The 18,121-nt window shown below is 46.1% G+C and overlaps 1 protein-coding gene across 9 annotated transcripts in view; it reads left to right on the top strand.

The window, feature by feature from the left end:
* The first annotated feature begins 19 nt into the window (after nucleotides 1–19).
* The window catches only part of EPG5 (ectopic P-granules 5 autophagy tethering factor), an 85,543-nt gene continuing 67,441 nt past the window's right edge, over nucleotides 20–18,121 (top strand). For 4 of the 9 annotated variants that reach the window (XM_061450543.1, XM_061450545.1, XM_061450544.1 and 1 more), the window contains exons 1-5: nucleotides 20–89; nucleotides 13,090–14,028; nucleotides 16,010–16,253; nucleotides 17,078–17,214; nucleotides 17,799–17,906. In XM_061450543.1, the coding sequence (XP_061306527.1) occupies nucleotides 30–89; nucleotides 13,090–14,028; nucleotides 16,010–16,253; nucleotides 17,078–17,214; nucleotides 17,799–17,906 (1,488 nt within the window). In that variant the 5' untranslated portion in view covers nucleotides 20–29. Of the gene's footprint in view, nucleotides 90–9,076; nucleotides 9,146–13,089; nucleotides 14,029–16,009; nucleotides 16,254–17,077; nucleotides 17,215–17,798; nucleotides 17,909–18,121 lie in introns of those variants that run through there. The other 5 variants (XM_061450547.1, XM_061450552.1, XM_061450550.1 and 2 more) reach the window with 4 other exon arrangements.

Consider the following 18,121-nt stretch of genomic DNA (forward strand, 5'->3'; position numbering starts at 1 on the left):
GTTGCCACGTCTTGGTGGTGGGGCAGAGCATGGCCATGGCGGAGGCTGTGAGGGGGCCCCGCAAGGCCCACACCAAGAGCAGGCCCGAGGTGCGGGGGGAAGGCGGGGATCGGCTCCGGGTGAGGCTCCTCAGGTCCTCGTTCGGGCTGCTTCCGCCGCCTCCCGGTTCTCGTTTATCCAGTGACCTTAGAGCAGAGGGGAGGAGCCTGCGGGGTTGGTACACGCCGGGGGGGGGGCGGGTTCGTCAGCCCTTTGTCTCGTGTTCGCGCCTATTCCTGAGTGGGTTTAAAGCGGCGGACAGGGTGTCAGCTCCAGGCCGTGCTTGTGTCCGTGTTTGTTTGTCTGCTGCTGGAAGCGGCGAGATCGGGGGGTGTGTGCCTATCTGAAAACACATGTCCCATCCCTGGCAGTGATCAAGGCCAGGCTGGATGGGGCTTAACACAACCTGGTCTAATGGAAGGTGTCCCTGCCCGGGTTTCAGTAGTTGTGGAATGATCTGAACTGAAATACCTTGCCTCACAGCCAGATCAATTTGGGAATGTTTCTCTGAATTGCCTAACCTCTTTCATGTTGTACACTGCACCCCAGAGAGCAACGGCAGTGAAGTCCTGGTTGTCAAAGCCCTTTGAGAATAAATTGGTGAATTAATTGACCACTGTTTGAGAAAACAAGGGTCAGAGCTAAGTGTCAGCTATGGCTGTGATTCCAGAACAAGTTTTATTTTGTGGCTGCGCTTCCATGATTTATTTGGTGGCAGGGCGTGGCAGGGCATGGCTGGAGCCACACATGAAGTCAGAGCAGACTGTCGCCACACAGGGCAGGTTTTATCTTTCCTTAAACACGGACTTCGTTAGCACCGTGCTCATTCCCCCTTAAGCCAAGACGACTGATCCTGGATGCAGCAATGACAATGGTACTGCTGCAAAGGAAGTTTTTTTACATGTTCGGTGACAAATGTATCTTGCAAACTACTGTTTGAAGACAGAATCCTGAATCCCTGGGTACGTAGCTCTACTTCTACCTGAATCTCTTAAGCTTAATAATCCTCGCTGTGACACATTCTTCTGAGGTAGTGTATGATCTCTATTTCCCAAGTCCATGTACATGATTTGGGTGGTGGTGGGGTAGGTGTGCAAATACACGTTCCTGTATTGTCAACCCTATAACTGTGGGATCTGGCAGAGGTTCCTCTGTCCTGGGGTACATGTTTAACACTTGAATTTCCCAGACTTTTCTAGGCCCTGGCCACCACTGAGGGGCTGTACTGCAATGATTCTATCACCTGAAAGGAGGTTGTGAGGTGGGGGTCTGTCTCCTTGCCCAAGTACCACGTGATAGGACAAGAGGAAACGACCTCAAGCTGCACCAGGTGAGCTTTAGGCTGGGTACTGGGAACAATTTCTTCCCCGAGAGGGTTGTCAAGCACTGGACAGGCTGCCCAGGGCAGTGGTGGAGTCACCATCCCTGGAAGTGTTTAGAAGGTGTGCAGATGTTGCACCTTGAGACACGGTGTAGTGGTGGATTTGGCAGTGTAGGGTAAACGGTTGGACTCAATAATCTTAAAGGTCTTTTCCAGCCTAAATGATTCCACACTTCTAATCAGAGCATCTACAAGATGATGCTTTGGCCACCTTACATTGTGCCTTTATTTCTGTGTACACATGGCGGGCAGCATCCCTACCCCAAGGGCTGGCATTCTGCTCTCCTGTGCTGAGTCCACTCTCTGCTGCAGCCACATTTGTCTGCTGCCCTGAGCCTTGGTGAACGTCCCCAGCATGGCTCTTCTGTCGAAGCAGCTGGCTATTCATGGCTGTGGGTTTGAAACAGCTCCGGGTCTTGAATCCTGAGCTACACTTATCATGTGTCTCTCTATGAGCTTACTGGGGTGGACATAGGTCCTTAATGCCATCTGAGTTTGGCCTATGCCTCTTACTTTCCTAAGCCACATAGTCCATCGTGGAGCTTCGATGCTCAGTGATGTGTTGACTCTGGTTCGGTTGTCTTCACAGAGAGAGCTGATAATGGAAGTGATTCACAAAACCAGGAATCTGCAGTACAAAAAGACCATGGCGATAAAGCAAACATGCTGTTCTTTCTTGCTGTATGTTTTAACACTGCTAACACATGCGCACAGTGCTGGTGCAGTCTTAAACATGAGGGTCTTCCTCTGCTGCAACTCATGCAGACATTACCATCAAGAGCTGCAGCAGAGGAAGACCATCACATTTAAGTCTGCAAAGTGTGCTTTGAAAAACTGAAAAGTACACCATGGACATGGCTGGTAGCAGTCTTGAAGGCCTGGATAGGAGGGATGTAGATGTCAAGGACTCAATTGCTATGAGTTTTTCATCCCAAATGAAGAGCAGTTTGTTTTGTGAGGTCAATTTTGCTCAAACTGTAGGGCACTGGAGGCCGTGTGTGCTGTCCCCTGCTCTGTGGGCAGCCTGTGTCCACGTCTTCGCTTGGAGGCTGTGTTTTCCTCCAGGGCTACGTTCATGAGCTGTAAGAGGAACTCCTTAATTGCTAACATGCTCCTGTCCTGTTTGTTGGCTCTCCTAGGCCAAGCGCCTTTATGAGCAGCACTGCAGTGATAAGGATGCGGTGTAAGAAGCTGTGCACAACACAAACGTGATTACACAGAAGCAGCAGGAGAAGGTATAGAGAGGCAGGTGGCCATGGGACAGGAGGAGAAAGTGTGTATGTTCTTGGAGCTCTCCTGCCCCATAACTGTTCTCCCAGCTCTGGGTTTGGGGGTGAGATGGAAGGGCTTACAATGTTCTCTAGTTGGGCTTCAGTGCCTTTGGCAATGCACTTGTGCTCTCCTCTAGCTTTCTCCTCTCTCCCATTTTTGGTAGCTGTTCCTCAATCTGGCTCAGATTAAATCACCGAGTGGAGGACTCGGGTTGGTGTTGAAATGTAGGGTTTGGAAGGTGAGGGGAGTGTTTGCTGGGGCAGGGGTTGTGCAGCCATGGCATGGCTCTTGAGTGAGCTCCAGCTCCTGCGTCAGGGGTGGCTCCTCAGAAACTCATGCCCAACATAGCAGAGGTGGAGAAGCCTGCATAGCCATACGAAGGCTCCTCCCACCATTTCCCTGTGGCATGACTCTCCACCATGCTGTGTAGCTCTGCATCTCCTTGCAGTGCACATCCATAGCTGAGCTCACACATTACTGCTGCTTTCTCCCTTATGCTCATGGCAATTCAAGCTTCATGTACTGCCTTCTAGAAAAGGGTCTTTTTAATCCATGTTAGTTAGATGACAGTGTGATTTGTCTCACAGGCAGGAGTTACCAGCAGAGCGTTACCACACTAGAGAAGATCTGGGAAGAACGGCAGAAAGAGCACGTCAAAGCTTGTGAGGTAAAAGCCCCCAAATGCCTTCACATGGCAGTGTGGTCCTCTGGATGTCCACTCCTTGCTGCAGGGGTCCAGGATGGCACAGATCTGCCTTCTCTCTGTTGCCCTGGCAGTGAAGCAGCGGGATGTGTTGCAGCTAACCCTGTGTGTCTTACGCTTGCCTTCTGCATTTAAGGTCCCACCACTTCAACGTTTCCACTATTTTTTTGTTTTTATTTTTCCTCCACTACGTTTTCAAATTAATGGAATCAAAGTAGAGACATCTTTGCCCATTAACCTGCTTGTGTGTTTGGTGTGGCTATTCTGTTTAATAGCTGTGGCCACCTCTGGGTAGTCAGTGACTTAAGGCGGTGTGTCCTACAGCCACAACACCACCTACCAGACTCTGAAATTCTGATGGACTTTAAATGAGTTTGCAGCAGAAGGTGCTGGCATACTTGGGATGCAAGCTGCATGAAGCCATCTCCGTGTGAACTGAGTGTGCCAGCAGCCCTTCACCATATATCTGATGTGGTAGCATGGGAACCCCTCTGAGCAGATGCATCAGTCTAAACCAGACTGTCTCATAGCAAAATTGTCTAGCCAGGACTTCTATGAAGTGCTAGGAAGTCCGAAACTGGTGGTGAGAGGAACATAACGCTTCTCTCCTGCTGACCTGTGTCGTCTTGTCTGTGTGTGGTGTGTAACCAGGGGTCAAAGGAGGTGATCCGGCTCCTCTACTCTGAGCTTGTGAGACCTCACTTGGAGTATGTCCTCAACATAAAAAGTACATGGAGCTGTTGGGGCTAGTCCAGAGGAGGGCCACGAGGATGACAAGGGGGCTGGAGTACCTCCCATATGAGGACAGCCTGAGAAAGTTTGGGTTGTTGATCCTGGAGATGAGAAGGCTGCGTGGAGCCCTCCTAGCAGCTTCCAGTATCTGAAAGGGGCCTACAAGGATGCTGGGGAGGGAACTCTTCCTTAGAGATTGTAGTGATAGGACAAGGGGTAATGACTTCAAACTTAAGCAGGGGAAGTTTACGTTAGATATAAGGAAGAACTTCTTTACTGTGAAGCTGGTGAGGCCCTAGAATAGGTTGCCCAAGGAAGCTGAGAAGGGTCCATCCCTGGCAGCCTTCAAGGCCAGGTTGGACGCAGTCTTGGGTGGCATGGTTTAGTGCAAATTGTTCCTGCCCATGGCAGGGGGGTTGGAAGTAGATGATTTTAAGGCCCTTTCTGACCCTAACTATTCTATGGTTCTGTGATTCTATGGACAGGAAGTGCAAAGGTTGAGGTTTTATCACATGTCTGCTGCAACTTTGGAAACAGCAAGTGGTAGTAAGTGCCATGTACACATGGGATGAAAGGCTGTCTTTCAGGGAAATGTGTAAAGGCTCATGAAGTTGAGCTATATCAGACTCAAAATAAGAATCAGACGGGGAGGGCTTATTTCATGAGGTTTCCTCTGGGATTCCCATGTTTTTTGAGGGTAGTGAGGCCCTGGCACAGGTTGGTCAGAGAAGCTGCGGCTGCTCCACCCCTGACAATGTCCAAGGCCAAGTTGGATGGGTCTTGGAGCAACGTGCTGTAGTGGAAGGTGTCCTTGCGCATGGCAGGGGGTTGGAACTGGATGAGCTTTAAATGTCTCTTCCAACCCAAACCAGACTGTGATTCTGTGATTCCCCTACTGTTGAAGCTTGTTTCCTCGGTAAGCTCTGGGATTTCACCTGTGTGTGATAAACAATTGGAAAAGCTCCTGTTGTTTCTGAAAACTACTAAAATACGCAGAGAAATTGAACTCCTTTAAGAAGCCTGGTTCCTGTGCCTCTATCAAGGTAAGGGATATAACATGGACAATTGCAATTGGCATTGGAAATGATACTCCCCCCCAAAAAAAAAAAAGAAAAAAAAAGGAAAAAAAAAGAAGCACATTTTGTTGGTTTCAGTCTATAGAGGCAGTTGCTTTCTCTTGCAACTTTGGTTGCAACTATGGCAGTTGCAACTATGCTTTCTGTTGTCTGAAGGCTTGAACTGGGGAGTATTAGAGGAAAATATTTCCCATGCTATTAGTTCACACAGCAGGAGTTACACCAATGTGCTGCCTAGTATAACCTGTTCAAGAATTCCCTCAAACCCAGTCAAAGGGTTTTGCTCCTCATCTGTGGGTCATTTCTCTCTTCTCGTGATAGGGAATCTTATTCTGAAAGGGCTTGTGGTGAGGGTCTGCCAAATTTTTTTCTTGTATTTAAGCTATTCCAGAAGTGCATTGCATGGAGGTGAAGGGCTGCAGCGTTCAGACAGCTGGAAAGCAAGGCAGCCTGGGGAATACTGAATTTTGTCTTGCTCTCTCCCAAAGCTTTCTGAGCTCCCCTGTAGAAGAGTTCAGGTTTTAGTAACAGAATGAAACGTGCTGGGCTTCCCTGTATGGTTCTCCTTGTGTTCTGTCTATCTGTGTAGACTGGATCAAGTAAAAGCATATGTAAGTAGAGGAAGGACAGGGTGAAGGATGCTTCTGCCCAAGGGGACAGTGAGGATTCAGGGCCAAAGAGTCATGCTAAAGATGCTGTCTGCCAAGCAGGTTGTTGGTAGTGAGCCCACCATGACATGCCTTGGTATTAGGTCTCCATAAAGCCCAGGCTGGCCACACCTCTTGCTCTCCTACCAGCTCTGGGAGGGCAGTTGGAGAGCACTGAGCCAGGAGCAAACGCCACGAGCCAGGTGCACAGCGCCATGCAGATCCTCAGCATTGTGTTTTCTTCTGTGCAGGAAGGCACCTTTACCCACCCAAACCAGCGCACCAAGTGAGTTACTTTATGGGGTTTCTGGCTCCACGGAAGAACTCATCATTCCCCATCAGATGATGAGCTTTAGCTCTCTAAAGGGAATGATTTATCTGAAGCTCCTGCTCTAGGTCCAGTCCCCACTGAAAGGTCCAGGGAAGTTGCACTTTGACTTTGGAGGCAAGGCAAAACTTGTCACTCAGGACAAGTTCTGATCAAAGTACCTGTATGTAGACATTTCTGAAGCTTAAGGATGTCCAAGCTTGGGATCCCACCACTCTGCAGTTTGGGCCTTTCCCTAATTCAACACCATGAGCTATATAATTCCCAGTGGCACTTTAGTGATGGAACTTGGTAAAATGCTTTGGTTGTTCAGCAAAACAAGACGTCTATTTCAGCCTCATCCACCATTGCCTCCCATCCCTTTAACACAGGTGGGCAGTATTTCTGTCCTGTTTAGAGTCTTGTAATGAGCACTTCTCATAAGCAGACCTATTTTCTTTGTGCTCTGTATTTGAGGTGAGCCTGATTATGCCATAGTTGATGGCTACAGTTTGATACATCACTAGTAGCCACAGTAAGTACTCATACTTGATGAACAGGATTTAATATGAGAGGCAGATACACACTGACCAGGGTCAGTGGAGAAAAAAAGGCCACTGGTTAAGGGATGACAATTTGAGGTGACCAGCTGGGAGTGATGGTCATGACAGCTCTCTGGTCTCTTGTGTAAGATGACGCTGTGGTTTAGATGCTGTTGATCCTGTTCTATAGGTTCTCCAGGCAGAAGACGTTGTTTTGGCTAGCATGGTGGTGTTTCCAGTTGCTCACAGGCATAGAGCTGAAGTGCTTCTCCGTTTCAGCAAAGTACTTGAGGACTCAGATGATTATTTACACATTCAAAAAGATTAAAAATCTGTGCCTTTGAGCAACAAACTCCTTGGACAGGTATCCCAGCTTCACATTCAGGGGAAGAAAAGGAATCTAAGTGATGGACCCAGATGCAGGGGCTATTGGTGTCAAAAGAAGAATTTGAAGTTCTTCTAAAGTGCAGCCATCTGGAAGAGGCTGGAGATAACCAAGAAGTCCTAAGTGCTGAGGGGTGTGCTGCACGATGCTTTGGGAATGCTGGCTTATGTTTAGGGCATATATATCCCACTCAGATCTCAGGTTAAGCTTTTCCCTGTTTCTCAACTCCTTCATTAATGGTGATTAAGCTTGTAATTTAGGTTTTGTTTTGGCCATGTCTTTCAGGGAGCTTACTTAGAGGAGCACCAACAATACCCTGTCTGGCATAGCTGTAGATTTGCTTTAGGTTTAAGTGCTGATACTGGAAGCTGCTTTGCATCTTGCCTGGTGTAGCAGTCCACAGCGCAGCTACCCAATGCGAGGCTGTGCTGCCACAAACCTGCACCCTGCAGTGTTGCTGAGGATCTGGAGAGGATGGTCAGCTCTTCACCTCTCCAAGGAGGGGCTTGCAGATTTTTCGATTCATGGTATAGCTTGTGCCTGGTAGGTTCTGCAGACCCTCATTTGACTTCTGGTAAAGAAGTTCCCTGGACTTGTTGTGACTGTGTACCACTGGAAATAAACTTAGTTGTTAATGTTGGGCTGGAGCCCTGAAACTCATTTTCTGACCATATCTCCCAAAGTTCTTCCTTTTTTTGTTACCATATACATGATCACGGCTTTGATTCAGAAACTCATGTGCTGCAGGGCTGCTGGTCTCTCTCATATCCTCATATGCAGCATTGCTTAAGAAGCTCCTCAGTGCCTTATGGCACAGGGATGGAGGATAAGGGAACCAGCACACAGTTCAGCTATTTAAACCTGGTGCCAGCTGACTAACTTTGGAGCAATGGGAGTTGCTGCTTGTATGATATTCTTCAAGTTGAATCTGCATGACTTCAGTGCATGTCTAAGCCAAACAATCCCTGGAGCTTTTTACTGTGTTTCCTTGTGTGGAGAGGATGACAGGAAGCTTAAACATCTCTTCTGCTGCATTGCAGTGGACTGTGCAAAATGCAAATGCCAAGGAATCAGCTGTCCATTTTCATTTCTGAAAGACCAAGTGTACAAATATTCTGCTGAAGGATCCTTCTGCAGTCTTAGTTTTTAAATACATATTTAAAAATTAAGTTTTGAGACTTGTGTGCTGGATATCTTTCTTTTAAAGGAGGTCATGTTCACTTTTTGTTGGCGCTAGTACTCCTTCAAAGCACCCTAGGATGTTCAGGTTCTTTCTCCTGGAAGGAAGCCTACGAGAGCATATCCTTGCTCAGCCTTTACTTCCAACTTGCTCAATACCACGACAGCTCTGGGACAGAACACACCAAAATTTTAGTCTCCCTGGGGGCCCCTATAGTGAGGCCTAGCTGCAGGGCCTTATAGGAGGGCCTTGCACCTCCACAGGTACGTACAGGGGAACCTGGCCTCCTCCTAGGCTTCTATGGAGGAGCCTGGCCACTGCCTTATAGAGGAATTTGGATTTTTCCCTGGTTCCTAGAGATCCTGGTCTCCCATCTGGTCCTCATTAGGGGAACCTAGCTCCCTGGCAGGCTCCTGTGGAGGAGTCTGGCCTCCACACAGGTCTTTATAGAGTATGCTGTCCACCCCCACAGGCCCTTATAGGAGGGCTAATCCTCATCCCGAAGTCCTGTAGAGGGGCTCGGCCTCCCCACAGGACCCTGTGTAATAGTCCGACCTCCTTCTCGGCCTTTATTGAAGAGCCTGCCCTCACTGTAAGCGGCTCTATTTGAACCTACCCCAGGCCCACCCCGCTCCTGACAAAAGACCCCGCCCCTCAGCCGCCTTGGTTAGGCCAGGTTCCTTCACCCCCGCCTGCGTTGCGTCCTTCCGTGCCTCATGAAGCCTCGGCGCTGCTGATTGGAAGGGAGCCCTCAGGGGTGGTGTCAGCCCTTTTCCTTTCCGCTCGCAGCCGCCGTGGGCGCTGTCGTGCTGCCGCAGTGGGTGACAATGGCGGAGTCAGTGAGGGGTCCCCGCAAGGCCCGCGCCAAGAGCAGGCCGAAGGTACGGGGGTAGTGGGGGGACGGCGAAGAGCGGCTCGGGTTGAGGTTCCTTCGGCCGGGCTGGACCCGGCGCTCGCCGTTTCTGGCGGATTCGGTGCGCTTAGAGCGCCGGGGAGCGTTCTGTGGGGTTACACGCCGTGGGACATTCGTCAGGGCTTTGTTTCTTGCTGGGGACTGTTATGAGTTGGTTTAAAGCGGCAGAGAGGGTGTTCACTGCAGGCCATTTGTGTCCGTGTTTGTTTGTCCGCCGCTGGAAGCGGTTAGATCAGGGGGTGTGTGCTTATGGAAAAAGACGTGCCATCTCTGACGGTGTTCAAGGCCAGGCTGGACGGGGCTTAGCGCACCCTGGTTTAGTGGGAGGTGTCACTGGCCGTGGCAGGGGGCTGGGACTGAATGAACTTTGGGTTCCCTTCCAGCACAGCCCAGTTGTGATTCTGTGTTTCTTATAGTGTATGGTCTTTTGAAATAGTTCTGCATCGTGAGGCAGCTGCAGTAGCTTCTGTCGTAAAGCTGTATGGCAATAGAACTTACTGGTGTTTAGCACTGTTTTACTATTGTGTGGGGTGACAGTCTTACTACATCTCATATACATAGCTTTAACTTTGGAATACTCAACTCATGAGGCCATAGTAGTATAGAAGTTTGCAGCCTTTTTTCTTCATTAGCTGGTGCTACATTTAACAGTGCCTCTTCCTAAGTTTTGATGCTGCTGTATGTTCCTTGTTCACTCTGTTTGTACCGACAGCTTTCTGAAATCGTTGTTTGCATCTGTGATACACAGTATTTCAATAGTTTGTGAAATGATCTGAACTGAAATACCTTGCCTCAGAGCTGGGCCAAATTGGAAATGTTTCTCTTAATTGCCTAACCTCTTTCATGTTGTGAACTGCAGCACAGAGAGCAATGGCAGTGAAGTCCTGGCTGTCAAAGCCCTTTGAGAATAAACTGGTGAATTAATTGACCACTGTTCTGGAAAACAAGGGTCAGATCTAAATGTCAGATATGGCAGTGATTGCAGAACAAGTTTTAGTGGGCAGGTAAAGACTGGAGGGAAAACCCATCACAGAAGAGTTAAGTGTGTCATTGTTTGTTTTGATTCAGCCACATAGCATGTGTGTGGCAGTCACATTGTAAAACTGCTGCTTGGGAGAATCGGTTCCTTGCAGGAACCAACTGGTGGCACCGCAGCCGATTAACATGTGTAGAATGACTCAGGTGACTGCTGTCGTTGGCTGTGCCTTCCAGGTTTAATTCCCTGTGAAACAATTCTCTAGCAATGTCACGTGTGGAATCCATATTTCCTCAGTGTTACAGTGACCCATTCCTGATATTTTTGTGGCTATTACTATGCTCACCTCTGTTAATACTGTGTCTTGAGGGTGCAGTTTGGAGCTCAGTCACATTAAAGGACTTTTTCATTCCTATGCCTCAGAAACAGCCATAATCTGGTGAAAAGCTGAATTTTCTGAGAACTGTGAGGAAGGCTGCTCGGCTGCAGGGCTGCCAAGCGGTGGAAGGAAGCCCAGGGCTTCCTGAAAATAGTAGCCCCAAAGTTCAGCTAGTCCAGCACCAGCAACACAGCGAGGTAGAAAAAACCTAGTGAACCTAGAACTGGTGAAGATGAGCCTGTGTGTCTGTGTGCATTTTGGTGGGAAGCACTCATGTCATATCATCGAATCCCAGATTGGTTTGGGTTGGAGAATGTTGCTGCAAGCCCCGCCTAACTGGGCCCTGAACACTGCCAGGGATGGGCAGCCACAGCTTCTCTGGGTAGCCTATGCCAGGGCCTCACTGCCCTCACAGGGAAGAACTTTTGCCTAAGAGCTCATCTCAGGTTAAAGCCGTTTTCCTTGTCTTGTCCCTACAGGACCTTGTTCAAAGCCCCTCTCCAGGTTTCTTGTAGCCCCTTTAGGCACTGGAGCTGCTCTAAGGTCTCTCATTAAGGAGCCTTTTCTTCTTCAGGCTCAACCAGCCCATCTCTCTCAGCCTGTCTCCAGAGCAGAGCTGCTTCAGCCCTTGCAGCATCTCTGTGGTCTCCTCTGGACTGGCTCCAACAGCTCCATGTTCCTCTTGTGCTGTTGCCCCAGAGCTGGATCAGGACTGCATGGAGGGTCTCCCCTGAGCACTGTAGAGGGGGAGAATCCCCTCCCTCGACCTGCTGCTCACGCTCTGGGGGTGCAGTGCAGGATAGTGTTGTTCACTTCTGTGGCAGGAGAGGAGAGTGGTTTGGCATGGACAAGGCTATTGAGCAGGTGTCATCTTTGGCTTAAAGGGTAAACCTCAGAACATAGAACAGCAAGTTTTGTTTGCCTGTTAATTCAGAACCTGATTGCTCTTATCCTTTCTCAGATGAAATCCCTGTTAACAGTTGCGGCCTTTTTTTTTTCCTTGGAATTTGGGAACTGAAGGGTACTTCATAAATTTGAAAAACAGCCATTTTATCTAACAGTGGCATTTGGGAGGAATACAGTATGCTGCTGAGAGATAAAGGGAAATTTTTCTGTATGAGGGCTACAGGAGGGAACTTTGAGGTTGTAGCAGGGAGAGGAGCAGCATTGTTTGCAAAGTTTGTGATTCAGCACACTGTCAGAGTATGATCTAGTGTTAAAGTATGCTGTGGAAATTACTGACCTTGAGTTAATTGTTAAGAGATATTTACTGTAACAACAAGTCCTAATTTAAGGAGCTGTGCGGATCTATTTTTAACCTCCCACCTGTAGCTTCAGTTATCCTTGGAGTGTGTCAGAACTGTGTTGTGATTGGATACTGGAAAACACAATCTGAAAGCAAGGCCAGTGTATTGCTATTTTGTAAAGCAGCTGTTACCATATGTTAAGGAAAATTAGGTTTGAGATGGAGGTTAGCTAGGGCCTGGATGTGAGCCGTTTTCATGTGTGCCTTCTCCTAAGGCAAAGTCGTGTCAGATATTTAGTGAAAGTGTATGTGATAACTGTAAGCAAGTTCTGTCATATTTTGCCCAGTTATGGAGGAATACTGGGAGCTTTTATGAACTTCAGCTGATTTCTTTGTCATATTATCTCCAAAACTGGAGTGCTCTTTTCAGTTTCACTCCGTATAAACTGGTAGGTGTACACAGTTTATAAATTGACAGAACACTTTGCTAATTTTATCTTGTAGGAATTTACATCTGATTTACAAATTGGGAAACTCATTGCTGATCTCATGTACAATATTATTTCCCATGCTGTGCTTTGGGAAGGAGACTAATCTACACCTTAGACTGGGTTTATGGGATATGTTTACCCCCAAACTGATCTTAATGTGAAAGCAGGCAATCGATTTGCAATTTTAATGTCATTGCCAACTTTTCCTACATCTCTAGCATGTAGTTCCTGTTAACAATAGGTATTTCAGTAATTGTACAGATGTTATGATGGTTTTAAAATGAGGTTGGCGGGTCCATTTCAGACTTTCTTTGTTCTGAAATTACCTTTTTGAAAATATTATTTTAGTTACTAAATTGTTTCTGTATAACTTAAGGCAAATCACTAAATTTTTTTTTTTTTTTTTTTTTTTTGTAATACAGTGATATCTAGTGACTTTTTAGAGGTCAGGGTGCTGTTACTTTGATTATTTTATGTTAATGAAGCATTCTGTCCTGTGGTATTTATAACTTCTTTCGTATAATTGTTGAAGCATTGATCAAGAACTGACCAAGAAAATAGACACTGATAGACAAGCTTCAAAGGGCAGTTAAAGAACATTGATCTGTGTGGTACATTTGTTTTTACCTTTAATAGTATGAAAAATCAATGTGTTAAAGAGGAGCTTTTGGAGATGTGATGTTGACAGACACTAGTTTTCGCAGTGGTGTGTTTTCCGGGGAGTTTAACCTCATAGTGACACTGTTAATAATCATTGGTTTGTTGTTTTTTTGTTTGTTTGTTTGTTTGTTTTTTTGTTTGTTTGTTTTGTTTCCCCTAGGAAAAAAAGAAAAGAAGTAGTGAGGAGACCCAGGTACAAGAGTCTGATGATGTTTTCCACCCTCCTGTGGCAGAAGTGTCTTCTCAAGCCAATAAAGTGCAAGTGAAACATCCTGGAGAATTTACTGAAATTCAACTCAGTGATGAAGTGGAGGAAGGAAAACCCAAAAGTGATGTGTGTGACATCCCCCAGAGTAATTCATCTTCAGCAAATGAAGGGTCTTCTGCAGCGATTCTGGAACCTCCCGCAGATGCAGAAGAGCTCAGAGCCGATCCTTCCCATGAGGAATGTGGGGGGGATGTTGAGAAGAGTGGAAAATCCAAGTTGGACAAACCTCACAGCCCTGTGGAGGTGGTTGCTAGCAGATCAGGAAACTCTGATTTGTTGAGTAGTGCCTTCCATTCCAGTGCTGCTGGCACGCAGACAGTAGTGGGCTTTGTACAGGATAAAGGACCTGAAAATGTACACGAAGTTAAAAATCCTCTTGTCTGTTCTTCAGAGAAACTCCCTCTTAGCATCTCACAGCATTCTGAGAAGTCCAAAGCACGTGTTCCACGGCCAATATTCAAATCAGTTTATCCAGACTTATCAGCTGAACTGTCCTATGAGAGACCAACTGTAATAGCAGTTAAGCCACTGTTGCGCAATGAAAGGCTATATCCAGAGCTGCCCACTGAGCCAGAGCTGGTGCCATTTACCAGGGAACAGCTGAAAATCTTTGAGCCATGTTCATGGCTGGAGAATGTTGATTCCTATACGGAGGAATTTGAAAGCGTTGCTTATCAGGACAGGCACGAGTTCTATGAACTGCTCCTGAACTACATGCGCTGCAGGAAGCAGCTGTTGCTAGCTGAGGCAGAGCTCCAGGCTATGGCTACAGACTGCCAAAATGTTAAGGGGAGATTATGGACTTTTAAAGAAGAACAGAAAACTGTGCAGGTGCTGTTGACAAAGCCACTTTTGAACCCTGATTATTTGGGTGTGATCCCAGACATTAAGTTTACTTACTGTCAAGTTGATTGTGTTTAAGCTGTTTTGTTTTGAAACATGGTTGCTTTTGCTTTCTGTCTCTCCACTGGGCCCCAGCAATTCACAGTGTCATCCTGTTGAGTTTTAAGGCAGTTTGTTATTTTAGCTCTGATAGGTAAGGTAGTGGGATTCTCAGACAGTGTTCTCTTTTGAAGTCAGACTCGTTTCTGCAGTCAGTCGGAACAAGCTATGTACACACAGTTCTGCCTGTGTGTGAATTTTATATCACAGTACTCCAAGTAGATGCAGAACATACGTGGTGGAGGAAGACTTCAAAATGACTGTAGGGGTGATGTCCCATCTGTCTTGCTGCCTGTAGTGACAGTTTTCATTGATGTCATTCCTGGCTGTGCTGCTGTCAGAGTTGGCAGCTGCAGAGGAGCTGGAGTCATGCTTTTGACCAACCCTGTTGCTCAAAGCAGAGGGAGCATGAGGTCCATCCACTTCCAGTAACTGTTGCTCCGTAAGTGTAGCTAGCTGTAACTTTTGCTGCATCAAGGGTGTTCGTGGCTCTCTGTACCTTTCTTTCTGCAAACCAGAGGGCTTTGGGGAGTGTTTTGGGACACACATCAGAAAAGTTTTTGCCCAAACTCATTTTGTGTCACTTGTCTTTGGAGCTGGATGTTACAGTGGGAGTGAATGAAATTACTCTGACACTCTGATGCTGTTTATAGCCAACATGTCACCAAAATTGTCCAAGGGTGCTAAATACCAGTGTATGTGGTAGCTTTTACTACTGTTTCTGTGAGTACAGTGCCTCTCCTGTGCAGTTCCTCAGAACTGAGACACTGTGAGCCATCCGCTGAACAGATATGGATCTTCCTTTTTACCGGGGAACAACACTGAACCTCACAGGACTCTCAGGACTCTTAGTTTTGTACTGATCACTTTCTACACTGAAAGGAATTTTGGCTTCACTCATACATCCTCACTGGTCATCATACAGTTGGCTAAGGTTGCTGCTTGCTTTATTCCATTCCAGTTCACTGTGTATTTATTGTATGTCCAGAGTAATTGTCTTTACACTAATTTGGACAGAGCTTTGGGGGACATGGTCTAGTGTGAGGTGTCCCTGCCCATAGCAGTGGGCTTGGAACTGGATGATCTTAAGGTCCTTTCCAACCAGAACCATTCTATGATTCTAATTTAAAATTCTTATTCTACTAACTTGGAAAACACAGGGGTGTTCAAGCTAAGCTTCCAAGCTTAGCTTGGAAAGTGCTGCTTCTGAAATATGTTTTCGGTTGCATTAAACAGGAATGTTATGTATTGTGGCTTTCTTGTGCTGAAGAATGAACAGATCATAGAATCAGCTAGGTTAGAAGAGACCTTTAAGATCATCAGGTCCAAGAGGCAGGGCAGAGGAAGGTTGGCCTCAGCTTTTAATTCCAGTTGGGGAAAAAGTTACTGTACAGTTAACATCTCAGAATTTTAAACATAAAATGAGAACTGCTACGAATACTCAGTTCTGGGAGCTTAGAAACAAATATATCTTGTTCCAATACATATGTTAGCTGTAAAATACTAGATCCAAATAATTATCTAAATCTATAAAGAAGCAGGTGTGCAAACTGGGAATGAGACTTGCTTTTGTTCACATCTGTCAGTGATACAGACAAGTCACTTCAGGTCTATTTCTAAAACTGAGTTACTGAGGGTTTATAGAGTTATTTTTTCAGAAGTCAGGGATGTGAATCTTCCATAATCAGTAGCTCTAAAAAATATATAGGATATTCCCAAATATTTGTCTTTTCTACTTATGTATTGTCCCCTTTCATGAAAGTTGTGAAATCTGTTGAGGAGTGGGTTATGTCAAGGTTAATTTCTGTAAGCGTGCTTGACCCAAGAAAATGGCAGAACCACTTACATGAAATAATTGGTCTCTTTCCAGGGTGTCTGTGCAGATCAGTGCAAAGTGACAGGTCACCATCGCTACCAGACAGTGGAGCTGAATGACAGTGTGCTGGGGGAACTGAAAAGGCTATTGGAAGCCAAAGCAGAGCACGTGCATCAGACACTGGCACTGCACTCATACACTTCAGTGTTGTCCCGGTTGCAGGTGGAGTCGTATGTCTACAGGTTGCTCAGCAGCTCATCCCTGCTGAGATCAGTGGCTCTTCAGCAGCAGGAACAAGGTGTGTTGCTGGTCTGGATCGCTCCCCATGCTGTTCAGGGTGCCCAGCACCTTGTTCACCTGCAGTTTGGAGTCTTGTGGTAGAATTTGTGTACTGGAGTGTTTCTCTTGTGATACTAAAACCTGCTCATGCAGGGATCAGAGAAACTTTGTTCTGACAGGAAAATCTCAAGTGCTGTTATATTGTCCACTTGGAGAGTGGGAGCTGAATGCAGGAATGCTTTCTTCTTCACACCAGATGGGACACTTGGACTCCAGTCTTTTGTTGTCAAAGGCAATGTATAATGCAGTGCCTTTTCTAAACTGATTATGCACAATTCTAAAACCAGATGGGTAATTTTCCTACTTTACTGTCTCTTTGAAGGCCACTTGGAATCTTGCAGTGCTAATACTTAGAAATCCTGTTTTCCATCCTAGCTGTATTACTTATTTGGTTTTGTTCCAGTATAATATTTTTGCTGAAGGTATTCCTCCCGCTTCTGCCCTGGACATTTATCCTTCCTACTCCTCTTCCCTTTGTCCCCATCTCCTAGATGTTTTATATGCATCGGAAATGATGATTTGTACCGTTTCTGTTGAGGGAAGGCCTTTTATGAGAGTAAACATAGCATATTCTCCCTGTAATTGGTGTCTGGTGCTCAATTATAAGATATATAAAGTCCTCTACATAAGTGTTCTTCTTTGCCAGATTTTGCAAGCAGCCGTATTGAAATATCTTGGTATCTACAGATAGAGAGGAAGTTTTCGATATAGCCCCCAAACCACTACTTTCACAACTATTCTGAGAGCTGCTCATCAAAGCTTAATTCTCTTTTTAATTTACAGTTTCTAAGCAGTCAGAAAATCTTTCTGCAGACTTGGGCCACTTGAAGGAGTGCATCAGCGTCCTTTTCAGTTTCACTCGCAGAGTTATTGAAGATCCTCAGTTCCAGAGTGACCTTCTCATGTGGCTGCAGAGACTGGTGAGGGAGTAAGCATGGAAGTATCTGATCCAGCACGTGGGATGAATTTGGGAGTGATTTCTACAAGTGTTACTGTTTTTCTCACTGTCCCACATGCAGTGATTTTCTTGGGGTTTGTTCTACTTGAGGAACAGAATCTTTTAGTGAATCTTTAGAATGAATTCCCTTGTCTGATGAAGTCAGTGGATGTCAGCAGCATTAATGAGGGCTGGCAGTTGAGCGGTCAGCACTGCTCACTGACAACACTGCTCACAGACTTAATATTCATTATGCTTTTATTTTTGAAGTTAAAACTAATTAGACTTGTAATTTTCGAGAAACTTCTATTCTTGCATATTTCTAAGTGAATTAGTTTTTAGTGAAACTTCAAAATAATTAATTTGATACACCAAGAAAAACAATTTGTAGTTCATAAGCTGAGCAAGCAGACTTAAATGTGTTCTCGTGTAACTTGCTCTGAAAATTGAGGTTTCTTAGAAAGCATGAGAAAGAGAAATAAAAACACAGTATTACTCTTAATTAGCAGTACTTTAAAGGAATGAGCCTTGAGATTGTTCACAGGATTCTAATATTCTTCCTTTTAGGTGTCTGTGTTGCAAAGAATTGGCTGTCCAGGTGACCATCTCTTCCTCTTCAACCACATCCTTCGGTGTCCAGCTGGGATCAGTGAATGGGCTTGTCCATTCATTCAGGTGTGAATGTTTAATTCCTTATTGTTAGAAAGTTGGAAAGAGAGGAAAGTGTCTTATGTCTGATCAACCCCTTATGCTGACACTCTTTCCAGGCATGTGGAATCGTCTTTACAGTGAGGAGTTTGTCAAGTGATGTATTTACTGATGTTAGCCCAACCACGAGCAGGTTAACAGAGAAACTCCATGAAAGGGAGTCAGGGAATTGTGGTGTGCCT

Source organism: Pezoporus flaviventris, unplaced genomic scaffold (assembly GCF_033815535.1).
Source record: "Pezoporus flaviventris isolate CSIRO_AGI_PZ_B2104156 unplaced genomic scaffold, CSIRO_AGI_Pfla_v1 ptg000010l, whole genome shotgun sequence".
Lineage (NCBI taxonomy): Eukaryota > Metazoa > Chordata > Aves > Psittaciformes > Psittacidae > Pezoporus > Pezoporus flaviventris.